Source organism: Silurus meridionalis, chromosome 18 (assembly GCF_014805685.1).
Source record: "Silurus meridionalis isolate SWU-2019-XX chromosome 18, ASM1480568v1, whole genome shotgun sequence".
NCBI lineage: Eukaryota > Metazoa > Chordata > Actinopteri > Siluriformes > Siluridae > Silurus > Silurus meridionalis.
In genome coordinates this window covers 25,649,829-25,677,130 of record NC_060901.1, presented here as the reverse complement: position 1 = coordinate 25,677,130, position 27,302 = coordinate 25,649,829, and the positions used below count along the sequence as shown (strand labels likewise).

At 40.1% G+C, this 27,302-nt stretch overlaps 2 protein-coding genes across 3 annotated transcripts in view; both read right to left on the bottom strand.

The window, feature by feature from the left end:
• The window catches only part of LOC124401445, a 42,718-nt gene extending 19,294 nt beyond the window's left edge, over nt 1–23,424 (bottom strand). Inside the window, exons 1-2 of the mRNA XM_046873781.1 lie at nt 23,398–23,424; nt 19,301–19,606 (exon numbers count right to left, since the gene is read on the bottom strand). Coding sequence (XP_046729737.1) covers nt 19,301–19,424 — 124 coding nt within the window. The 5' untranslated portion in view covers nt 19,425–19,606; nt 23,398–23,424. The remainder of the gene's footprint in view (nt 1–19,300; nt 19,607–23,397) is intronic.
• Nucleotides 9,019–13,366, bottom strand: LOC124401440 (Down syndrome cell adhesion molecule-like). Of its 2 annotated transcripts, none has more exons than XM_046873772.1 (7): nt 13,027–13,366; nt 10,960–11,268; nt 10,540–10,851; nt 10,203–10,259; nt 9,875–9,978; nt 9,730–9,791; nt 9,019–9,419 (listed from the first exon to the last, which is right to left on the bottom strand). In XM_046873772.1, the coding sequence occupies exons 1-5, from the start codon at nt 13,163–13,165 to the stop codon at nt 9,926–9,928; spliced, it is 870 nt and encodes a 289-aa protein (XP_046729728.1). In that variant the 5' UTR covers nt 13,166–13,366; the 3' UTR covers nt 9,019–9,419; nt 9,730–9,791; nt 9,875–9,925. The 2 variants fall into 2 exon arrangements, with proteins under 2 accessions (XP_046729728.1, XP_046729729.1); XM_046873773.1 differs by lacking the exon at nt 9,019–9,419 and adding an exon at nt 9,519–9,581.
• Nucleotides 23,425–27,302: the final 3,878 nt, after the last annotated feature.

Genomic DNA, 27,302 nt, shown 5'->3' with positions numbered 1-27,302 from the left:
TAAAATGTAATTTTACTTTCTTGCAAGCATGCATTGTCTTAAATTTTGAATATAAGATAAAGCATGATATAGTGACAGTAATCTGCAATCTACTGCATTACTGATCTGACTTCTCAGTCTAGTGGCCTTTCATGGTTACTGCACCAATAAAACTTACATTAGGTTTTAATATAAAATTATAAAACCTAATGTAAGTTTTATTGGTGCAGTAACCATGAAAGGCCACTAGACTGAGAAGTCAGATCAGTAATGCAGTAGATTGCAGATTATTGCCATCAAATGTAAACTGTCTACAGAAAAATAAAGCATGCACTAGGTCACATGACTCCCCCACTGACCATGAAGAAAATACACACATATCACACCACACTTAACCTACACAGGAGAGAGTGTGAAAGAGAGAGAGAGAGAGAGAGAGAGAGAGAGAGAGAGAGAGAGAGAGAGAGAGAAAGCGACTCACCTTTGGTGAATTGAAGCTGTATGAGGAGAAGAAAAAAGCAGAGCTGCATTGTTAATTTGAACTTTAAACCAACACATTAATCCAAAGAGAGAACTACAGCTAAACACACACTGACTGACTGCTGCACGTGTCTAATCATAATAAACGCTCTATAGATCTCACATTGCAAGTTTCCTTCTTTACCTTCTTCACACCTTCACAGGAAGCACAACCACAGGAAGTCCAAACTTAGCATTATGTCACTGACCAATTAAAAATATGTCAAATACAATGTAGGCCAAAAGCACAATACTGCACTAAACGAAATAACAAAATAAGAAATAAATGAGACATTTAATATCAAATCAGAACATAAATAGAACCCAATATAGAGTTTTTTTGTTTTGTTTTGTGTGTTACCTTTACATTTATGTGATTAGTATTTAGGGCATTTCTGTTCTCTTCCAGCAGAGGTCACTCTCACATGATGGAACCCTTATTTCCATTTTAGGAACTCGAGCTGCATCGAAATGCTTTTTAACGTACCCGCGTTGTGCACGCTCTGAAATAATGTGTGCAATCAGTCTAAAATTGGACGCTGGCCGTCACCAGCAGGGTGACGTCACAACCAGGAAGTATAAAATGCACATGGAGTGAAGCCAGTGCCAGTGCCTTTAGCTTCCTTTAGGAAATGAAAGCAAGCAGGAAAGTCAAACACACTTTCCAGCTTGTTTGTGGCTTGCTTTGGAGTGGAGCACACCAAGTCGGTTCTCGAGGAAGCCGACTGCGAGCATTGTGGTTGTAAGTCTCTGCACTCGCTCCGCTTCTGAGTGCCCTTATTCCTTGTGGTTCTGGCCCCGCTTTTGCCAAGGCAGAATGTCAAGCTAGTTTATGGGGTTCGCAGATGGACCTTGCAAAGGCTCTTGAGACAGGCTTGTCCCTATCTTCAACCTCACCTGCTTGGTCCAGCACTTGTTCGCATGCTTCAGAATCATGCCTTTTGGTGGTTTCTTACTCCTGTGATGAGTGCATGCAGCTCCGCCTCTCTTCCTCCGAAGCAGGGGGTCGCGCTCTGTGACACCGATGTAGCCAGCTCTCCCCCGTGAACGCCTCTTGCATTAAGACCTCGATATTACCTATGAAGCCCCTGCATAATACATCGGCACTCGTGGGTAAGGTTTGTGCCTCGGCAGGTCAAGCTGCTGGGTCCCTACTAAATGAGCTAGATGTGGAAGGTGCTCCTGGCGGCCAATTTCATGAGCTCTGCCGCAAGCGCGGATCTGGAACTCAGTGCCACAGAAGAGATCGCTAGAGCCATTGACTTGTATATGGCCGCCATGGTTTCCACGGAAAGGCAGCTGTGGCACACTCTGTTGGAAATGTCCTGCTGGATGCCCCACTGGCTCCTTCTGGCCTCTTCGTCGATTTCATAAACATGGTGGTCGAGAGGTTTTAGAAGCGCAATAAACAGGTGGCGTTTCAGTGGTACCTCCCACGCTGCTCTTATGGGGATGTTCGGTGGGTGCAGGCCCAACCTCAAACCTCCCTTTGGGAGGTACAAAATGGATACTGAACTTTCTGGGGATCAGGCAGTGAAGAGGCTTCCTCAAACAAATATTAAAAATAAAAAGCATTTTATTTACAGTTCCCCTTCAGGAACTCGAGCTGCGTCGAAACGCTATGGGAACGCCCCTGCGTGACCACGCTCTGAACCACGTGTGAAATATAACCAATAGGCAAGCCGTGACGTCATAGACAGGCGACGTCGCGTAAACCAGGAAGCTACAAGATGGCTGTGCGGTGGTAGCGACATTAGCTTCTGCTCGTTCAGGTAAGCGCTTTGAGTGTGTTATCTGTGCAGTCATGAGCTTATATGCAGGCAAAATTCCGTCTGCGTGTCTCCTGCTGGCCCCGATTCATTTCGGGGGGGTGACACGCAGCCGATGTGTTGTTTGCTTAGCTTAGGAGCGTGCTTAGTCGGCTCGAGGGTATCGGTTGTTAGCATTTAGCCATGTGGCTATGCGCTCCGGCTGCTATCCGAGCTCCCGCCCCGGGATTGCGCTCGTTTGGAAACGGTTCTTCCCCCAGTGCGTTCGCGGTGCTCCGTATTCTTCCTCCGAGGTGGGTGAATTTTCTTCCTCGCGGCTTTGGCTCTCGATGGTATCGGCTGTTAGCATTTAGCCATGTGGCTATGCGCTCCCGGCTGCTATCCGAGCTCCCGTCCCCCGGGGATTGCGCTCGTTTGGAAACGGTTCTTCCCCCAGTGCGTTCGCGGTGCTCCGAATTCTTCCTCCAAGGTGGGAGAATTTCAGAGAGCGCTCTCCGAGGTGAGCGCTCTCCCCCGAGGCTTTGGCTCTGGATGGTATCGGCTGTTAGCTTTTAGCCGTGTGGCCATTCGCTCCCGGCTGCTAGCCGAGCTCCCGTTCCCCGGGGAGAGCGCTCGTTTGGTATCGGTTCTTTTCCCGGTGTGTGTGACGCGGTGCTCCGTATTTCTTCCTCCGAGGTGGAATAAATTTCGGGAGATTAGGGGAAGCATGCCTGGCGGCTGCTTCTTCTCCCGGTGCGGGCGGCGCAGCATTACATGTCTCTCTCTCCGAGGAGGATGAGCTGGTGGATGCTGGCGAGCCTGCGGACTCCTCACAGCCTGTGCTGTATATGGAGCTCCTTGAGGTCGTGGCACAGGCCGGGTCCGAGCTGGATTAGCTTGGCCGGTCGTGTGGTAGAAGCAGCGCGCACCAGTGAGCTGGATGTGCGTTTCCTGCAATGTGTCTCCAATGGGGCGGTGAGAGAGTGTTGCCACCCGTCGTGTTCAGGGCGCAGCTTCTCCAGCGGTTTGCTCCCCGTATTCCGCCCGTATGATTGCTGCGGATGGGCATCTGCATTCTGTATTATATCAGCGATTGGTTGATGGTGGCTCGTTGGAGCACCTGGTGAGTTTGGCATTGAGGTGCTGTTCCCGCCTGCATGAAGGTACCTGGGTTCGGACTGAGACGCCGGGTAGTGTGTACTTTTCCCAGCGCAGAGGGCCACTTTCCCGGCGTGGTGTGGGACTCGGCCGAGTTGCGGGCACGGTTGTCTCCCGCCAGGTTTGTAGTCATCCTCACTGCAGTCAGGAGGGTTGGGGCAGGCCGCCTAGTCACTGTGAGGCAGTTCCAGAGGCTGCTGGGTCTCATGTCGGCAGCGTCCGCATGTGGCCCCTCCAGTGGTGGCTCCGGGGCACAAGGGTTCTCCCCCTGAGGGAGTCTGTATCATCACATCAAGGGCTCACGGTGTGCCGTTTGAGCCTTGGTTGCATGGTAGAACCTTACGTTCTGTCCCGAGGCCCCGTTTTAGGGACTCCTTGTTGTCGCGTAATGCTAACGACGGACGCTCCCATCACGGGGTGGGGAGCGGTCATGAGTGGCCACTCCGCCCAGGGTCTGTGGAGCGCCCGCCTCTTGTGGCACATAGGTTGCCGGGAGGTGCTGGCAGTGTTGTTGGGGTTACAACACTTCCTCCCAGTCCTTAGAGATCGCTATGTGTTGGTCCGCCGACAATACCGCGGTGGTCTCGCACATCGACCACCTGGGGACCTCGGTCTCGCCCTTGCGAGCAACGGGCGAGGAGGTCTCTTGTGGTCCCGGACGAACTCCTCTCATTTAGAGCCGTTACATCCCGGACGGTTGGATGTCTGAGCAGACACCCTGTCGAGACAGTGGCTGCCGGGACGGTCTTGGCCGAGGCTACGCCTGTCGCCTTTCCCGATTGCGCTGCTCGGGAGTTCTGGGATAGGTTCGCCGGTAGGGAGTCTGTCTCCTCCGGTAGCACCTTGTTGGTGGGCAGAACCCTGGTTCACCCCGCCCGGTGTTGTGGAGACTGTGGCCCCTGAGGGGCACGGTTTGTAACGGCTGTTCTCTACCGAGGTAGTAGAGGCCCTTCTCCACTCCAGAGCTCCTCCATGAGGAGGTCGACGCCGCACGATGGCGACTGTTCACGCCACGGTGTGAGCACCATGACTTGGGCCCAGATGACTGCCCGGTCGGTTCAGTTCTGTTGTTTTGCAGGTACAGTTTGCCGCAGGGTTAACCCTTCGACCCGGAGGGTTTCCGTGTTGCTGGGTAGGTCCGATTGTTGACGCTGCTTCCTCCGCGGCACCGGAGGCTGTGGCCCGGGACACGACTGAGTGCCTGTCTGGGACTTGGCAGTTGCCTCGTCCCACCTGGAGTTGTGTCGTGTTACAGGCATTCTGCCCTCCTCTGTTATAGCCCCGACCAGGGGTTACAAGACCGGCTGTGTCCAGTGTGAGCACTGGGTGCTTATCTCCACAGGACGAGTCCTTGAGGTGGTCAGTGCAGTTGTTCGGCTGCGAGTCCTGGTCCCGGTTCTCTCCTGGTCCCCGGTCCTCTGCGGCCGGGTCCACATGAGTGTCACTCCGGGACGTCTGTGACGCTGCGGGTTGGTCCACCCGCTGACCTTTGTCAGGTTCTATGGCCTCGACCTCGAGCCACCCCGGCTCCTCTGTCCTGCATGCTGGTGCCGAGGCCCTCACTCTTCGGCAGGGTCTGGTCAGTGTGGCATGATTGGACACTCGTTCCCATAGCGTTTCGACGCAGCTGATTGCCATCAGATATTTCTTTCCATTGTCAAATTTTCTCACGTATTTCTCATTTTGTTGACCAATTCTGCTTTAGAATGAGGTTAGGTCAGTTTTAACTTATTAGGGCATACTGGCCCGAAGTAAAGAAATTATACAAATTAATGAAGAAATGTGAAATAAATAAACAAATAAACAAATAAATATATAAACAGATAAAAAGACAAAGGTAAAAACTTTGAAAAATTAATTTTTTATTTATTTTTTATTTATTTTTGCATTTACTTATTTATAATTATGTTAAAAACATTCTATATTTCTCAGCAAACTACAGTATTCTAATTTTTTTATTTAAAGAAAACAAAGCCAGCCAAAATTAATTTACTGACCATTTCCGCCCTCTGCTGGTGGAAATACGGTTGATACAATTCCCACCTGTAATTAAGCAAATGTATTTTATTATGTTAAACTATTAGATTGTAAATACACCTTTTCATTCTCTACCAGCAGAGGTCACTCTTACATGATGGAAACCGTGTGCCTTCTGCACAAAATAACCTCAAACAAATAATAAACATTCAAAACTTTTTTAACAATTATCTCTAACTGGTATTAGGTATTTCTTCCCAATTTCTCATTTACTTACTTATTTCTGTTTTTGTTGAACAATCCTGCTCTAAAATGACATTAGGACCTACTTTATTAATACATACTGACCCAGAATACAGAAATGAATGAATGAAAAAATACAAAAAAACATGAATATATGTATACATAAATAGAGAAAAAAAATGTAGGAATAAATAAACAAATAAATAAATAAAAAAACTGACCAAAATGTATGTATATATAATTTTTGCATTTATTTCTGCATTTACTTATTTATTTTTAGACATTTCTCAGCAAATGGGTTTTTTTTTTTTTAATAATAAACCAAAAAATGCAGCAAAATTTAACCTACTCACCTCTTCTGCCCTCTGCTGGTGAAAATAATTTTCACACATTTCTCACGTAAAACCAAACACAATTCAATATTTTTTTTTATAACATTTTGCTGTTAAACTATTAGATTTTATATATTTAGAGGCTCTTATTAATTTATAATGTGATTAGTGCATTTATTATTGTATACAACTGTTCAGGTAAAATCTCAGAAAGCCTGTTTCAAATCAGATTTTATGTTGATAAATTGCTGAGTCATCATTACACACTGAAAGTCTGATCAAATTCAAATTCAGAACCAAACGTTTATTAGAAATCTCAAATACTCCATTTACCCCTCATACAAACCATTTTACCCTTCAGTCATCTGGTAAAAGGAAATATTCAGATTTTCAAGTCAAGACTGGATAATTGTGTCTTCTCCAATTCATCAGGTTACTCAGTGTTTAAAGACTAAACCGACACCGTCATCCCTCCCAAACATACACACACATACACTCTTATACTGTCTTATGATGTTTGTACACATCTGCACACATAAAATCAGTCAAGTCAGTGAAGTTTTAGTTTATTTATTAAATATTATTCAAATAAAGTTTCTCAACATTGAACAGTTAAAATAAAACCTTATTTAAAAAAAATGGAAAAGACTTTTTAAAGACTACTGCTTTTAATGTTTAAATACATGCAAAATGTTACAAAACTAAATATCATAAGTCATGAGGGGCACGGTTTGTAACGGCTGTTCTCTACCGAGGTAGTAGAGGCCCTTCTCCACTCCAGAGCTCCTCCATGAGGAGGTCGACGCCGCACGATGGCGACTGTTCACGCCACGGTGTGAGCACCATGACTTGGGCCCAGATGACTGCCCGGTCGGTTCAGTTCTGTTGTTTTTGCAGGTACAGTTTGCCGCAGGGTTAACCCCTTCGACCCGGAGGGTTTCCGTGTTTGCTGGGTAGGTCCCATTGGTGACACGTTTCCTCCGCGGCACCGGAGGCTGTGGCCCGGGACACGACTGAGTGCCTGTCTGGGACTTGGCAGTTGCCTCGTCCCACCTGGAGTTGTGTCGTGTTACAGGCATTCTGCCCTCCTCTGTTATAGCCCCCGACCAGGGGTTACAAGACCCGGCTGTGTCCAGTGTGAGCACTGGGTGCTTATCTCCACAGGACGAGTCCTTGGAGGTGGTCAGTGCAGTTGTTCGGCTGCGAGTCCTGGTCCCCGGTTCTCTCCTGGTCCCCGGTCCTCTGCGGCCGGGTCCACATGAGTGTCACTCCGGGACGTCTGTGACGCTGCGGGTTGGTCCACCCCGCTGACCTTTGTCAGGTTCTATGGCCTCGACCTCGGAGCCACCCCGGGCTCCTCTGTCCTGCATGCTGGTGCCGAGGCCCTCACTCTTTCGGCAGGGTCTGGTCAGTGTGGCATGATTGGACACTGCTCCCATAGCGTTGACGCAGCTGATTGCCATCAGATATTTCTTTCCATTGTCAAATTTTCTCACGTATTTCTCATTTTGTTGACCAATTCTGCTTTAGAATGAGGTTAGGTCAGTTTTAACTTATTAGGGCATACTGGCCCGAAGTAAAAAAATTATACAAATTAATGAAGAAATGTGAAATAAATAAACAAATAAACAAATAAATATATAAACAGATAAAAAGACAAAGGTAAAAACTTTGAAAAATTAATTTTTATTTATTTTTCTATTTATTTTGCATTTACTTATTTATAATTATGTTAAAACATTCTATATTTCTCAGCAAACTACAGTATTCTAATTTTTATTTAAAGAAAACAAAGCCAGCCAAAATTAATTTACTGACCATTTCCGCCCTCTGCTGGTGGAAATACGGTTGATACAATTCCCACCTGTAATTAAGCAAATGTATTTTATTATGTTAAACTATTAGATTGTAAATGCACCTTTTCATTCTCTACCAGCAGAGGTCACTCTTACATGATGGAAACCGTGTGCCTTCTGCACAAAATAACCTCAAACAAATAATAAACATTCAAAACTTTTTTAACAATTATCTCTAACTGGTATTAGGTATTTCTTCCCAATTTCTCATTTACTTACTTATTTCTGTTTTTGTTGAACAATCCTGCTCTAAAATGACATTAGGACCTACTTTATTAATACATACTGACCCAGAATACAGAAATGAATGAATGAAAAAATACAAAAAAACATGAATATATGTATACATAAATAGAGAATAAAATGTAGGAATAAATAAACAAATAAATAAATATAAAAACTGACCAAAATGTATGTATATATAATTTTTGCATTTATTTCTGCATTTACTTATTTATTTTTAGACATTTCTCAGCAAATGTTTTTTTTTTTTTTAATAATAAACCAAAAAATGCAGCAAAATTTAACCTACTCACCTCTTCTGCCCTCTGCTGGTGAAAATAATTTTCACACATTTCTCACGTAAAACCACACAATTCAATATTTTTTTTAATAACATTTTGCTGTTAAACTATTAGATTTTATATATTTAAAGGCTCTTATTAATTTATAATGTGATTAGTGCATTTATTATTGTATACAACTGTTCAGGTAAAATCTCAGAAAGCCTGTTTCAAATCAGATTTTATGTTGATAAATTGCTGAGTCATCATTACACACTGAAAGTCTGATCAAATTCAAATTCAGAACCAATCCTTTATTAGAAATCTCAAATACTCCATTTACCCCTCATACAAACCATTTTACCCTTCAGTCATCTGGTAAAAGGAAATATTCAGATTTTCAAGTCAAGACTGGATAATTGTGTCTTCTCCAATTCATCAGGTTACTCAGTGTTTAAAGACTAAACCGACACCCGTCATCCCTCCCAAACATACACACACATACACTCTTATACTGTCTTATGATGTTTGTACACATCTGCACACATAAAATCAGTCAAGTCAGTGAAGTTTTAGTTTATTTATTAAATATTATTCAAATAAAGTTTCTCAACATTGAACAGTTAAAATAAAACCTTATTTAAAAAAAATGGAAAAGACTTTTTAAAGACTACTGCTTTTAATGTTTAAATACATGCAAAATGTTACAAAAACTAAATATCATAAGTCATGAAATGCACAATATATTAAATATTAATGTATATGTTATACATTGCAAAAAGCTTTTTTATAATAATAATTATTATTACAACATATACTGGTACCCTAATATTATATATCAAATAAAACTGATTAAAAAAAAGTTTTTCTCATGTTAGATGGTATACAGTTGTAGACATACAGACACAAATGTGAAATGAAAAACCTGACAGCTGTAATAACTGATTTCATCTGTCAGGTTTTTCAGTTCAGTTTTTATTATTATTTCTATAATAATTAGTTAGTTTTGATGCTGGCATATACTGCAGTATCTCCTAAAGCCACTGGAGGGCGTGCGGCCCTGTGAGTGTCACTGTGGACTACAGTTGAGTACATCACATCATCCTACAGGAATAGAGCATAAATAACACATTATTACACATTTACACACACACACACACACACACACACACACACACACACACACACACACACACACACATACACTTCTGCTTTGGTGTCTTTAGGAGGTTGATTAAATGATGCATAAAGAACAGCAGAATCATTCTGTTAAAAAATAAATAAATAAGAGCACATGGAACATTAGACCAAACTCTGATACACTCACACACACACACACACACACACACACACACACACACACACACACACACACACACTCATTGTTTGTAGCTGATTAGATGTATGTATTCACCTGCTTCTGCTGCTGCGTCCTCTGTACTGTTTGTCCTTCACTCATCTGTTCTCTTCTTTGCCCTATAGAATGAAACCAGACTCAGTAAAGTCTACAGAATTCTGTGTGTGTGTGTGTGTGTGTGTGTGTGTGTGTGTGTGTATACTTCTGTGTTTCCGGTACTTGACTCCTCCGAGAATCATCATCAGAAGCAGGACTACAACAACACCAGAGCTGATGATGATGATGATGGTTTTAAATCTGGAGACTCTGTGAACAGTAATAACAATAACACAAGGTGTAAAAAAAACATTCATGCTGAAGAAACTCAGTGATTTACATTCAGTAACATTCAGCCACCAGGCCTGGTTTTGTATCTGAGACAAAAATTAAAGGACAAAATATGTGTAGGTTTAAAGTTTAGTGGTTGAGATTTGCTCTAAGGTGAAGCAGTAACTAACACTAACACTTTCTGTTACAGTGGTGTTTAGTACCTGGTTTAGCAGTAGTTTGGATTGTTGTTGTGGATGGTGAAGGTCTTTTTGGAGCCTCTGCAAGGAGAGAAATATTTAGAATTTAGGAATCATAATCAGATGTAAATGTGGGTCAGAACACAAACACAAATAATATATAATCATAATCAGAAATACAGATGAGTGGCAGAACATGAAACAGAACCTTTGCAGATGTGATGTTAACACTTTTTTCAAATAAATATATAAACATATTTAAAGGCATGTTAGTTATACAGCAGTAATCAAAATATTTTTTATATTTTAGAGAGACACTGGAATCAGTTTTCCATAGTTTATATACAAGAGGTTGTTTTACCATTTACTGTGAGATGGATGTACTTATATTTGTTGCTGGTGATCCTACACATGTAATCTCCTTCATCCTCTACAGTCAGGTGTGATATGAGTAGAGAGAGATTTCCTGGATGATGATCATTAAAGAGCTGAACTCTTTGTGTGTAGTGATTTGTCTGGTCATTTGGGAAGATTTCTTTGTGATCAGACCCTTTATAAATGTACCATCTGAAAGTTTGTGGTTTGGCTTGTAGTTCAGAGCAGGAGCAGGGCAGAAGAACCGAATGTCCCACATATCCAGTCACATCCACTGTCTCATTATTGTTTGGGCAACCTGGAGAATAAACAAACATCAACATGCTGCATTACTGTTACAACATCAGATGAATCTGTCACGAGATTATCACTGAAGTAACATTGTGAATAAAAATGAGTTATTTACCTTCAACAGTGAGTCTGATGACTCTGGTTTCACTCTGTGTGCCACACCTGTAATCTCCTTCATCCTCTACAGTCAGGTGTGATATGAGCAGAGAGAGATTTCCTGAACTGTGATCATTAACCAGCTGAAATCTGTCTTTATACTGTTCACTCTCAGGAGATATCTGTTCCCAATCATTAATGTATTTTTTCCATGTGAAGTTCTGAGGTTTGGTGTAGAGGTCAGTGCAGGAGCAGGGCAGCAGTACTGAGTCTCCTGTGTATGCAGTGATCTCTTTTGTTGTGTCTTTATTTCCTTCCAGCCTGCAGCCTGTAGGAACACACCAGTTAATGATCTGTTAATGAGCAGTTCACCATCTGCAGCAACTCTACAAAACTACAATACAAATAAAAATCAACAAAATAGATTTAGGTGGTAATGACAATTATAACAGAGAGAACACACACACACACACACACACACACACACACACACACACACACACACACACACACACACACACACACACACACACACACACACACACACACCACAAGTATTGATGTAATAGTTTCCATTACTTCTTTACTGGTTGCTTCCTCTTTCAAATGTTTCATCACATGATGCAGCAATTACACACATGAAAAAAAACTAATAATAGTTTGGAAACACAGTCTTTTATTAAATGTTTCATGAGAAAGGAACTGTCCAGGTGCTGAAAGACTGTGCCACCACTTCTAACTCCACCACCCTCATCAAGTTTGCTGGTGACACTGTTGTGGTGGGCCTGATCTCCAACAACGACAAGACGGCCTACCTAAAAGAGATTTAAAAACCTAAAAACTAAAGAAACCCAATAAAGTCTGTACCATCTGAGAGATCTAAGGGACTTTAAACTACCCTTTCAGTGGTAAAGATTTTTACACCTGCACCATTGAGAGCGTGCTGACAGGGAGCATCACTTCCTGGTTTGGGAACAGCACCATGCAGGACAGACGAGCCCTCCAGAGGGTGGTGCGGTTTAGCTGAACGTACCAACCGCACCGAGCTCCCAGGGCCAGGAAGATTGTGAAGGACCTTAGCCATCCTAACAATGGACTTTTTTCTTTGTTGCGTTCAGGGAAGCACTTCTGATTCTTGAAAGCAAACACAGAGAGAATGAGGAGGGGATTCTTTCCGCAGGCCATTTGGAGTTTAAATAAGGAGACACCCAGCAACTAGCAGCTGGACTTCTCTCTCCGTCTCACTTCCTTCGCTGCACAACTTTTATTCACATTAATAGTGAATACAAATATTCATTAAGAATGACAACTCAGTAACGTACACACCACAGTAATGACCACAATGACTTGACAATGACCAGTGTGCTGAAATGCAACACACACAGACAAACACTTGCACATAATGGAGCAACAGCTTCCAGTCATATTTCTACTTCCTCTTTCATCTGTTTCTACCCACACAGATTTACACAGTCACATACCAACTATCCATCTATCTATCTATCTATCTATCTATCTATCTATCTATCTATCTATCTATCTATCTATCTATCTATCTATCTATCTATCTATCTATCTATCTATCTATCTATCTATCTATCTATCCACTTTCTGCTTATAACATGTTGATGATGATTATTATAACATAATTATTATTGTATATTACTATAAATGATTAAAACATTTTTTTTTATCTGAACAGCTGAACTTTCTTGTCTCAGTGGCACACCATCGATAAAGACCAACTGCTGGTGAAGCGTGAACACACCACATGGGTAAGCAGTGACCAATCATGATGAAGGAGACTTAGTGTTCTACATGAACCCAAAAAATATCTGGGGATTAATAACACTCAGGCAGAAAGGGTTTTTAAATAAGTGTTAAAAATTCCCAAGACAAACATTTTATAATGTTTATATTTATATTTGACTTCACGGCAAACAGAAAAACGACAAAACTCGCCAAATCATTTCAGCAATTCAGTGTATACATTACATTTAAAGGCTTTTATATTCAGTATTTAGAAGGAGAGAGCGAGCGAGAGAGAGAGAGAGAGAGAGAGAGAGAGAGAGAACAGCAGACTCACCTTCAGTGATATGAAGCTGTATGAGGAGGAGAAAAAAAAACACCTGCATTCTTACTGAGGACCAGAACCCACACATTAATCCAAAGACTGTATTAGAGCTGAACACACACTGACTGATTGCTGCACTGCGTCTGATCATAATGAACACACCTTATAGATCACAATTACACACACATTTTACACAGGAAGTGGAGATTTAGCAGCATGACCTTAACCATAGAATAGAGGAAGTTTCTTACTCTTTTTTTTTTAACAGTTGGGCTACTCGCTCAATACTGACGTTATAAATCATATAATGGCAATAAACTATCAAACTATTAAACAAGCCCACAAAAAGCCTTTTTCTTCCTTGCAACTTCTAGAAATTTTGCATCTATGATCGTGTATGACATAATGAGCACCGATAGACTTCGTAATATATAAAATATATATATATATATATATATATATATATATATATATATATATATATATATATATATATATATATATATACAGTGGAACCCACTTATCTCGACCTCGGTTAACTCGCCAACCCTATTAAGTCGACGTTTTTAAATTGGAACCACCAAATTCTCGCTTTGTCTTAGCATTTTTTAATCGGTTATGTTGATTCCTTTATGTCACCGAACCCTAATATCTCGAGCACAAAAGAGGGCCAAATTTGCCACTCATCGTTGGTTATGTCAGGAATCCCCCTGCCACGCCCCCCTTTGGCAGCGGCATTCCACGAAGCACCCTGCCTCTTCTCCCATGCGGGCGAGCTTGTCGCAGTCATGCTGATCTCACACCTGACTCTTATTCACTCACTCATCCTATCTCCTATTTAAGCCCCTCACCTCCACACACTCGCGGTCCGTTATTGTTTGTGCATGATCATATGTGTTGGTTCATGGCGGTCTGTGTAATCACGTATCCCGCTACGTACCCTTCTTCTCGGACTCCGCATTCTCTCAATGGCACCCCGGATTACCCCGATCCTGCTGTTTTCCATGTTCATGCTGTCTGCACCACGTTTATTCGTTGCTGCCCAGCACTGCACTTTCCATAGCGCCGATTCGTGGATTCTCTACACGAACTGTCTCTGCTTTCACAGAACTTCGTGGACCGCGCTCCCGGAGCGCACCACTGGATATTACTGCTTCGCTACAAGTATTGGTGGATTATCTCCTTAATATTCTCAATAAACTTTGTTTGCGTTTACTTTGGCTTCCGCCTCCTTATCCGCATTACAGGTTTTCTTATGCCTTTTGTTGTTAACAAACATGTATGTACATTTTTATAGCATGCCTTCATCAAACAAATTGCGGCAACGCTGTTGCGTAAAAAAAACTCTAAAAAACACATGCACACTCATTTAATAACGCACATCATGTACATAAAGAAATTTCAAGCACGTTAATATATTGCCGACATATTGGTTTTCGTTTATCTAGATCATCGGATATCTCAACACTTAACATAACCGGGTTTTACTGTATTTAACAGAGATGAGAAGAATTGACCATGTTATGGTCCTTAGTAATATGACAAGCTGCATTCTTATGTTCTTTTAACTACATAAAGAAAAGAGAAAAACGGATGTGTATACAATAGATTGTATAGTAGGGTTAAATACTGTAATATTTAGCATTAAATAGAATGAAATAGCATGCATAAAGTGGACAAGTATTGTAACAAGTTGCTCTCTGGTCTGTTAATCAGGTGTGTAAGACTGTCACTGCTGTTACATGTGTGTTCTTCTGTTGATGTTCTTCTTTACTGTAGACTCACTGTTCCATTTCCATCACCTCTGCTGTAATTAACTGTATTAGGAGCTGGATGGAAAAATAAACAAGTTCATGAAGATAAAATTGTGTAAGTGGAGGATAAATTTGCACAGAGTAGTAAAATTACAAGACGTTGAAAGTGTGTACCTTTCTTTCTGTTGGTGCAGTAAACCACCGCCACGATAATGTGTAGAAAGATCACAGTCACCAAGGCGAAGGGGACGAAGGGAAGAGACTCAGAATCTGCCAGAACATTATTACTGTTTACACTGTATTACACTGAATGTTCTACTTAAAGGAAACAATAATGGAAAGTGTAAATGAAGATCAGGTTGATATGTGCAACTTAAATTAGGATTAATAGCCTAGAAAAATCTGAATGGAATGAAATGCTATATAGTTAAAATATTTTTCATTTTCATACAATGGGTACACATTTTTCAATGGTTCCACACTTCTTTAAAACATCTGGATTGTTTTTGGATATTTAGAAGTCGTTTCATTTCCTTGAAACATTATTCAAACACAAGACACAAAGAAATGAAGATCAATCAATCATTACCTCTTTCAGATGTTTCAGAATGTGGATTTGTGTATCTTTTGGTCACCAGGCCTGGTTTTGTAGCTGAGACAAAAACTAAATGACAAAAATAAGTTGTTTTTTTTTCAAATTTAGTGTTTGAGCTCTAATATGTAGAAATTCCCAGCGCCAAGAAACACTTTCTATTACAGTGGTGTTTAGTACCTGGTTTAACAGTGGCTTGGATTGTTGTTGTGGATGGTGAAGGTCTTTTTGGGGCCTCTGCAAGGAGAGAAATATTTGATCCATTAATCCAGGATTAATCCAGGATTCATAATCAGATGTGAATGTGGGTCAAAACACAAACACAAATAATATATAATCATAATCACAAATACAGATAAAACAATGAAACAATAATGGAAAATGTAAATGAAGATCAGTTTGATATGTGAGTGAGATTTGCAAGTTCTCATATAATTTCCTAATGTAAGATCCAATCCATCATATAATCAATTCTTAATATATTTACTTTAAAATTCTCATTTGTATAAAACCGCAGTTCCAAAAGTTGGGACGCAGGGTAAAATGAAATTAAAAAACAGAATGCAATGATTTGCAAATCTCATAAACCCATTTTCTATTCACAATAGCACATCAAAATAATATTCAATGTTAAAATGAGGAAATGTAGCATTTAAGAAAAATATTTTGAATAAAATGTAATGGATAATTAGGGACAGGGTCATGTTTACCACAACAACAGTCTAAAAACATCTGGGAACTGAGGAGACCAGTTGCTGGAGTTTTGGCAGAGGAATGTTGTGAAATTAGTGCTAGAAACAGGATTCTAGCTGTTCAACAGTCCTGTATTTTCTTTGTCATGTTTATTGTTTTAGAATGCACAAATGTTTCAAGTGGTGAAAGTTCAGCACCCAGACTCTCTTACTATGAAGCCATGCAGCATGCAGTTTTAGCATTTCCTTGCTGAAGTATGAGGAGGTGGAAGCCCAGTGGTTAAGGCTTTGGGTTACTGATCAGAAGGTTGGGGTTCAATCCTTAGATATTACCTGTCACCCTTGGGGCCCCTGAACAAGGCCCTTAACCCTCAGCTCATTGGTGCTGTATCATTGTTGACTCTGCTATCTGACACCAGCTGCTAACATTGTTGGAATATGTGAAGAAAAATATTCCCTGTCTTGGAAAGTACATGTGCAAATATGTGAGACCTTCCCTGAAAAAGACATTGTTTGGAAGGAAGCATATGTTGCTCTAAAACCTGTATAACCCTCTAAGCACTGATGTGCCTTTCTAGATATCCAAGCTGACTATTCCATAGTCACTAATGCACCCATACCATCTGAGACCCAGGCTGTTGAACTGAGAACTGATAACAAATATTTTCTCTTTAGTATTCTGGATCATGTATTTTGAAAAGACTAAACTCTCCTGAAACCGTGTTATAACTCGACTTGACTGCTTGTTTAAAAAGTTTAATTGTGTTACTTGAGTGCAGTTTATAGAAACGTAAATTAGGATTTATAGCCAAAAAATATCTGAATGGAATGAAATGCTCGGCAGCTAAGATATTTGTTTCATTTTCATACAATGGGTACACATTTTTCAATGTTTCCACACTTAAATCAAATCAATAAAACATCTGGGTCGTTTTTGGATATTTAGAAGTCGTTTCATTTCCTGGAAACATTATTCAAACACAAAACACAAAAAAATGAAGATTTATCAATCATTACCTTTTTCAGATGTTCCAGACTGTGGATTTGTGTAACTTTTGGTCACCAGGCCTGGTTTTGTAGCCGAGACAAAAACTAAATGACAAAATTAAATGTATTTTTTTGAAGTTTAGTGTTTGACACTTGCTCTAAAATGAAGAAATAACCAGCACCAAAAAACATTTTCTATTGTTTAGTACCTGGTTTAGCAGTAGATTTGATTGCTGTTGTGGATGGTGAAGGTCTTTTTGGAGCCTCTGCAAGGAGAGAAATATTTAATACATTATAAATAAATCCAGGAATCATAATCAGATGTGAATGTGGGTCAGAACACAAACACAAATAATATACAATAATCAGAAATATATATGAGCAGTGAAACAGAAAATTTGCAGATGTATATAAACACTCAATGGCATTCAATTATACAGCAGTAGTAAAAATATATTTTGGATAGACACTACAGTGCATTTCCCAAATATTTGATAAAAATTGTTTTACCTCTTATTGTGAGATGAATGTCCTTATAGTTCATGTTGGGGACATCACACCTGTAATCTCCTCCATCCTCTACAGTCAGGTGTGATATGAGCAGAGAGAGATTTCCTGAACTGTGATCATTAACCAGATGGAATCTGTCTTTGTACTGTTCACTCTCAGGAGATATCTGTACCCATGTATTAATGTATTTCTTCCACATGAATCTCTGAGGTTTGGTGTGGAGGTCAGTGCAGGAGCAGGGCAGCAGTACTGAGTCTCCTGTGTATGTAGTGATCTCTTTTCTCTCTCTATTTCCTTCCAGTCTGCAGCCTGTAGGAACACACCAGTTAATGATCTGTTAATGAGCAGTTCACCATCTGCAGCAACTCTACAGAACTACAGACAACCTGTACCTCCTAAACTCACTAAAGTAGGAATGTAACTGAAGATGAAATTATAATAGAAATAGTTACAATTCATTGTTTGACATGGAGAATTTAATTCAATCATTTTCTCTTGTTCCTAAAGCTTTTCTGAAAGATTAAAAAAGTAAAACATTTAAAGTAAACAATATTTAACTGTATGTTTTCTGGAATAAAGAATAAGAGAAAATCTGGACATCAGCATTTTTAATAACTCAGAGTTTGTCATTACTAATTCAGTAAGAAACTACACACTGTGTTGAAATATTTTATCACATTTGCTTTATGCACACACACACAAACACACACACACACACACACACAAACACACATACACACACACAAACAAACCACAAGTAGTGATATAATAGTTTCCATTACTAGTTTACTGATTAGAATTGACTGTGAATGACTGAAAGAAAGTTCTGTTAACCGAGAAGATGAAATATGACATTTTCTGCTCAAACAGAAGAAGATGGAGAACAGGAGTGAAGTTGTTAACAAATTCACGTTTGTTTCTATTGCACTTGTCACAATGGACATTGTCTCAGAGCAGCTTTAGCGAACTTGAGAATTAAAGTGAATGATGTGTATTTATCCCTGATGATGAAACCTGGGGAGACTGTGGCAGGAAAAACTCCATTAGATGTTATGAGGAAGAAACCTTGAGTGGAACCAGACACAAAAGGGGAACCCATCCTCATTTGGGTGACATCAAACGTGTGATTATAAATTTTAAAACAATACAAAACACCAGAGGGTGAGAATTACAATAAGCACCAGAGTGTGTGATTATGAGTGATGTCCTTTTACAGTCTTCTACAGTCAGTTGATGATGTTAACAGACTGCTTCACACCCACAGTCAAACATGGAGGTGGAAGTTTATTAGTTGGATTTGTTTTAGAGCAGAAAAGAGGTGAATGCTGTGTGAAACGAATCCTCAACCAACATGGCTACCATTCTATACTTTATACCCAATTGGAACCAAAGTCACTATACAATCACACAATTATCCACACACAAGGGTGTAGGTGACTGTTTGGTCTGTGACTCAGGTGTGTAAATTTCTATCCACTTCCTGTGTATTACATGATGATGATGATGATGATGATGATGATGATGATGATGTTTATTATTAATATTATTATTGTTTTTATATATTACCATTATGAAAAATAGACCCATCAATCATTAACAGCATTGAACTTCTTCAGCATTGTGAGCTACAGGAGCTCGTCTGTTGGATCGAACCACAAACATCAACATATTGCATTGCTGTTCCATCATCATATTAATCTGTCATGAGATTATCACTGAAGAAACATTGTTAATTAAAATGAGTTATTTACCTTCAACAGTGAGTCTGATGACTCTGTATTCATTCTTTGTGCTGCACATGTAATCTCCTCCATCCTTTATAGTCAGGTTTGAAATGAGCAGAGAGAGATTTCCTGAACTGTGATCATTAACCATCTGAAATCTGTCTTTATACTGTTCACTCTCAGGAGATATCTGTACCCATGTATTAATGTATTGCTCCCATGTGAAGCTCTGAGGTTTGGTGTGGAGGTCAGTGCAGGAGCAGGGCAGCAGTACTGAGTCTCCTGTGTATGCAGTGATTTCTTTTATCACTCTATTTCCTTCCAGCCTGCAGCCTGTAGGAACACACCAGTTAATGATCTGTTAATGAGCAGTTTACCATCTGCAGCAACTCTACAGAACTGTATGTTTTCTGGAATAAATGATAAAGAAGAAGAAGATAAAAATCAACATTTCAGAACAACTCAGAGCCTGTCAATACTAATTCAGTAATGTTCATAAGAAACTACACACTGTGTTAAAATATTTCCTCATGTTTGCTCTTCATGCACACACACACACACACACACACACACACACACACACACACACACACACACACACACACCACAAGCAGTGATGTAATAGTTTTCATCACTTGTTTACTGGTTATATACAATCTATACACTATACAATCAGACAATCACCCACACACAAGGGAGTAGGTCACTATTTGGTCCGTAACACTTTTTTTTTTTTGTATTTCAACTTTTTTTATTGTTCAACAGTCCAAACTTTAAAGTACATCAACACGGCATTCAATAACAGTCTCCCCAACATGCTTTCGTATGAAGCAAATTCAATCATTCCATCAATCCAGTCTTTAAAGTCTGGGGTTTTGGGGCATTTCCAATTGTGTAAAATCATCCTGGCAGCTGTAATACAACCAATCTTAATTAGGGTAAATACATTTTTTGCTATGTTGGGTACCACTGATTTATCTCCCAGAGGGAATAATCGTGGTTTAACAGATATATTAGATCCCACCCACTCTTGCATTACTCCCAGAATTTTACACCAAATTGGGTAAACTAATGAACATTACCAAATCATATGCAAATAAGTACCTTCTTCTTCCTTAAATTTTTCAGCATAGATTATTTCCAGCTATACCCATTCTGTAAAGCCTAGATGGTGTAGAATAATATCTATGTACTTCTTTGTAATGAATGAATCTCCCCCTAGCTTCCCTTATGTTCTTACTCATATTACGATGTACAGTTAATCGTTTTAATGGATATCTATCCCCAAATCCTTTAGCCAAATAGATTTCAGGTTCTTACAGGTATCTGCATTTATATTAAGCATTGATTTGTAACACATAGAAGCAGTCTGAACTTCATGTGGCAACTTAAGATAGGTATAAACAGGCAAGACTATTCTCTGTGGCTGATCTGTACTGGGTCTGGGAGCGAGAGCATGATGTGCCTCTCAATATCGAACTCTCCATCGGATCAATACCCAGTCCTTCCGAAAAAATTTATACACGCACTTGATCATTCCACCTTCCTCCCTTCTTTCAGATCAATCATCCTCACGTTGTTTCGGCAGCTTCTGTTTTCTAGATCTTTAATTCGATTCTTATTTTGGATAATAGGTTTTCCATCTTTGAACCTTGTTCAGTCGGCTGGGGTGATTTGCGGTCCAGATCACTTTTTGTTTCACGAGTGTTTAATCACCTGGGACACTAACTTTGAAAAATATAAACATGAAATATATGCTCGAATAAATTGAAAATATGGGTGGGCCTGCGGAGCTACTCAACTATGCTGCCATCCTCCTCGGCGGTCCCATGTGACTCCCAGGTGTGTAGGTCTCTTGACCTTGAACTTGAAGTTTCATGACCTTGTCACCAGTTCACCACTGTTCCTTCCTTAGACCACTTTTGATAGATCCTGAACACTGCAGACTGGGAAACACCCCACAAGAGCTGCAGTTTTGGAGACGCTCTGACCCAGTCGTCTAGACATCACAGTTTGGCCCTCGTCAAACTCGCTCAAATCTTTACAGTTGCCCATTTTTCCTGCTTCTCACACGTCAAATTTAAGGACAAAATTTGCACTTGCTGCCTAATAAATATGTCCACCCACTAACAGGTGCCATGATGAAGAGATCACCAGTGTTATTTACTTCACCGCATAAGTTTAAATAAACTCTTGCATATATTTTAAAAGGAGAGAGAGAGAGAGAGAGAGAGAGAGAGAGAGAGAGGAAAGAACAACAGACTCACCATCAGTGATATAAAGCTGTATGTGGAGAAGAAAACACACCTGCATTCTTACTGAGGACCAGAACCCACACATTAATCTAAAGACTGTATTAGAGCTGAACACACACTGACTGACTGCTTCACCACGTCTGATCATAATGAACACACCTTATAGATTACATTTACACACAGTTCACACAGGAAGTTCACATTTAGCAGCATGAACTGACCACAGAACTGAATCTTTTTTCTCTCTTTTACACAGCAGGACTGAGTCTATGCTAAAAAATCATCTACTGACAATAAACTATTAAAATGATTAATTTTCATGCCTAAAATATAATGTAACATTCTTTTCTTGCAAACATGTATTGTATTTAATATTTAATTTAAGATAAAGCATGATATAGTAACAGTAATATGCAGTCTACTGCGTTACTGATCTGACTTCTCAGTCTAGTGGCCTTTCATGGTTACTGCACCAAAAAAATTAAGATTGAGTTTCATAATTTTTTAGCAAATTTAACAATAACTGTGATGACATTGTTTCTGTTGCTGTTTATCTCCAGGGTCTTAACATTATCTTGTGCAGTATCTGTTTCCACACAGTATATTATTATATTATTTTAGACACTTTATTGACACACTGCTACAGTTAACACTGTAACAAGCAAAGGAGATAGAATTATTCATCGCATATAACCAATATAAAGCCATCAAATGTAAACTATATGCAGAAAAATAAAGTGTGCACCAGGTCATGTGACTCAACCCCACTGACCATGAAGAAAAGATACCAGACAGAAGTGTCCTACACAAACAAGACCAAAGATTACCATCAAGTATCCGCACTCAATGCCTCTGATCCGATCAGCATCAGAACAGATCTTTAATATCAAATATCACAACACACTTGGCCTACAAAAGAAAGAGAGAGAGAGTGTGAAAGAGAGAGAGAGGAAGAAAGAGAGAGAGCACAGACTCACCTTTGGTGAATTGAAGCTGTACAAGGAGGAGAAGAAAACGCAGCTGCATTCTTAATGTGAGCTCGAACCCACACATTAATCCAAAGAGAGAACTACAGCTAAACACACACTGACTGACTGCAACGTGTCTGATCATAATGAACGCTCTAAACATCTCACACTGCAAGTTTCCTCCTTTACCTTCTTCACACCTCCACAGGATGTGCTACCACAGGAAGTGCAAACTTAGCATCATGTCACTGACAAGTATGGCCAAAAGCACAATGCTGCACTAAACCAAACAACAAAATAAGAAATAAATGACACATTTAATATTAAATCAGAATCTAAATAAAACCATATATAAAGTTGATTTGTTTTGTGTGTTACCTCGATACCTAGATACTCAGGGCATTTCTGTTCTTGTCCAGCAGAGGTCACTCTCACATGATGGAACCCTTAGTTCCCTTTCACGAACTCGAGCTGCATTGAAACGCTTTTAAACGTACCCAAGTTGTCCACGCTCTGAAAATGTGTGCAATCAGTCTAAAATTAGACGGTGGCCATCACCGGCAGAATGACGTCACCAGGAAGTATAAAACGCACATGGAGTGAAGCCAGCACCAGCCTCTGTTTGTTCACGAAGCACTCTATGTGTATTTGTATGTTGTTTGTCAATCATTTGTCAAAAAAAATAAAAGCTAGCAAGAAAATCAAACACACTTTCCAGCTTATTTGTAGCTCGCTTGGGAGTGGAGCATGATAAGTCGGTTCCTGTGGGAGCCGACTGTGAGCATTGTGCTTTAATGTCTCTGTGCTCGCACCGTTTCGGGGTGCCCTTATTCATCGTGGATCTGGCCCTATTTTTGCAAAGGCAGAATGTCGAGCTAGTTTATGGGGTTTGCAAATATACCTTGCAGAGGGTCTTGAGATGGGCTTGTCCCTAACTCCAACGTCACATGCGCTGTCCAGCGCTAGTTCGTAGGCTTCAAAAGCATGCCTTTCGGTGGTTTCTTCCTCCTGTGATGAGTGCATGCAGCTCCGCCTCTCTTCCTCCAAAAGATTCACCTTTAATGATGTGGAGAAGAAGCAGAAGATAAAAAACACATCATCATTTTTAATAACTCAGAGTTTGTCATTACTAATTCAGAAGAAAACTAAGAAACTACACACTGTGTTGTAATATTTTTGCTCTTTATGTGCGCACACACACACACACACACACACACACACACACACACACACACACACACACACACACTACAAGCAGTGATGTAATAGTTTCCATTTCTTGTTTACTGGTTGTATACAATCTATACACTATACAATCAGACAATCATCCACACACAAGGGTGTAGGTGACTGTATGGTCTGTAACTTAGGTGTTTCTTCAAGGTCAAGAAGTTTCATGACCTTGTCGCTGGTTCACCACTGGTCCTTCCTTGGACCACTTTTGATAGATACTGAACACTGTAGACTGGGAAACACCCCACAAGAGCTGCAGTTTCGAGACGCTCTGACCCAGTCGTCTTGACATCACAGTTTGGCCCTCGTATAACTCGCTCAAATCTTTACAGTTGGCCATTTTCCTGCTTCTAACATTAACTTTGAGGACAAAATGTTCACTTGCTGCCTAATAAATACAGTGCCCTCCACAATTATTGGCACCCTGTTTAAGATGTGGTCGTGGACTTCTAAAATTCTCCTTTTTAAAACAACATAGAACCCAAATGCAAAAAAAGAGAAAAATCCAACCTTTCATTTAAGTACATAACTTTGGTGGTAAAAAAAATCACACATTTAGAAAAAAAAAAAACTTGAAATCATGTGTCCCACAATTATTGGCACCCCTAACAATTCCTCTGAAAAATTTTATTGTTTTTTTTTTATATATTTTCTGTAGTTGCTAAGGTTGGTCAGGGTATCTAGGGACTTTTAATTAGTAATTCATGATTTCCTGTTTCCTGGGGTATAAATATGACGTGACACAGAGGCCTAATTCTCTTACCCATTTGTCAACATGGCAAAGACAAGAGAACACACCATTCAAGTAAGGCAGATGTGTGTCAACCTTCATAAGTCAGGCAATGGCTACAAGAAAATAGCCACTCGCCTTAACTTGCCGGTATCTACAGTCAGAGGAATCATTAAGAAGTTTAAAACAACTGGAACAGTGACAAACAAGGCTGGAAGAGGTCCCAAGTTTATCTTGCCACAACGCACAGTGAGGAGGATGGTAAGAGAAGTAAAAAAAATTCCCAAGCTCACCGTCACAGAATTGCATCAAAGAGTGGCATCTTGGGGTCACATAGTCTCCAAAACAACCATCAGACGCTCTCTACATGCCAAAAGCACAATGCTGCACTAAACCAAACAACAAAATAAGAAATAAATGACACATTTAATATTAAATCAGAATCTAAATAAAACCATATATAAAGTTGATTTGTTTTGTGTGTTACCTCGATACCTAGATACTCAGGGCATTTCTGTTCTTGTCCAGCAGAGGTCACTCTCACATGATGGAACCCCTAGTTCCCTTTCACGAACTCGAGCTGCATTGAAACGCTTTTAAACGTACCCAAGTTGTCCACGCTCTGAAAATGTGTGCAATCAGTCTAAAATTAGACGGTGGCCATCACCGGCAGAATGACGTCACCAGGAAGTATAAAACGCACATGGAGTGAAGCCAGCACCAGCCTCTGTTTGTTCACGAAGCACTCTATGTGTATTTGTATGTTGTTTGTCAATCATTTGTCAAAAAAAATAAAAGCTAGCAAGAAAATCAAACACACTTTCCAGCTTATTTGTAGCTCGCTTGGGAGTGGAGCATGATAAGTCGGTTCCTGTGGGAGCCGACTGTGAGCATTGTGCTTTAATGTCTCTGTGCTCGCACCGTTTCGGGGTGCCCTTATTCATCGTGGATCTGGCCCTATTTTTGCAAAGGCAGAATGTCGAGCTAGTTTATGGGGTTTGCAAATATACCTTGCAGAGGGTCTTGAGATGGGCTTGTCCCTAACTCCAACGTCACATGCGCTGTCCAGCGCTAGTTCGTAGGCTTCAAAAGCATGCCTTTGGTGGTTTCTTCCTCCTGTGATGAGTGCATGCAGCTCCGCCTCTCTTCCTCCAAAGATGGTGGGGGCGTGATCTGCCCGTGATCGCCTCCTGCATTAAAACCTCGATATTACCCATAAAACCCCTGCATACCCCGGCGCTCGTGGGTAAGGTTTGTGCCTCAGCAGGTCAAGCCGCTGCATCCCTGCTGAATGAGCTGGATGTCAAAGGTGCCCCGGGCGGCCAATTTCAAGAGATCTGCCGCACAGCGGATCTGTGCTTAAAACCACCAAAGAGATTGCTAGAGTCATTGACTGGTATATGGCCACCATGGTTTCCACGGAAAGGCAATTGTGGCACACTCTGTCAAAAATGTCCTGCTGGACGCCCCACTGGCTCCTTCTGGCCTCTTCATCGATTCCATAAATGCGGTGGTCGAGAGGTTTTAGAAGCGCAAGAAACATGTGGCGTTCCAGTGGTGCCTCCCACGCTGCTCTTATAGGGATGCTCGGTGGGTGCAGGCCCAACCTCAACCCTCCCTTTGGGAGGTACAAAACGGACACTGGACTTTCTGGGGATCTGGCCGTGAAGAGGCTCTCAAACAAATATTAAACATAAAAAGCGTTTCATTTAACAATTATTTCTGACTGGCATCAGGTATTTCTTCACATTTTCAAATTTTCTTGCTTATTTCGCACTTTGTTGACCAATTCTGCTTTAGAATGAGGTTAGGTCAGCTCTACCTTATTAAGACATACTTACCTGAAGAAAAAAAATAAGATAAATTAATGAAGAAATGTGGAATAAATAAACAAATAAATATATAAACAGATAAAAGACAAAGGTAAAACGTTTGCAAAATGTATTCATTATGCCATTTATTTTTGCATTTATCTATTTATATTTATGTTAAAAACATTTGATATTACTCAGCAAACTACAGTATTCTTATATATTTATTCTTTAATGTATTTAATTAATTAAATCAAAGGCAGCCAAATTTACCTTACTGACCACGTCCGCCCTCTGCTGGTGAAATACGGTTCATACAATTCCCACCTGTAATTAAGCAAATGTATTTTATTATGTTAAACGATTAGATTTTAAATGCACATATACATTCTCTACCAGCAGAGGTCACTCTCACATGATGGAACCCGTGTGCCTTTTGCACAAAATAACCTCAGACATAATATTAAACATTTACAATTATCTCTAACTGGTATTAGATATTTCTTTGCATTTCTCATTTTTCTTACTTATTTCTCTTTTTGTTGAACAATCCTGCTCTAAAATGACATTAGGACAGCCTACTTTATTAATACATCCAGAAGTACAGAAATGAATGAATGAAAAAAAATACCAAAAAACATGAATATATGTATACATAAATAGAAAAATAAATGTAGGAATAAATAAACAGATAGATAAATATAAAAACTGACCAAAATGTATGTATATATTATTTTTGCATTTATTTCTGCATTTACTTATTTATATTTATTCATGTAAAAAAATGTGACATATCTCAGCAAATGTTTTTTTTTTATAATAAACCAAAAAATGCAGCAAAATTTAACCTACTCACCTCTTCTGCCCTCTGCTGGTGAAAATGATGTTCACACATTTCTCACGAAAAACCAAACACAATTCAATAATTTTTTATAACATTTTCCTGCTAAACTATTAGATTTTACACATTAAGAGGCTCTTAATAATTTATAATGTGATTAGTGCATTTATTATTGTATACAACTGTTCAGG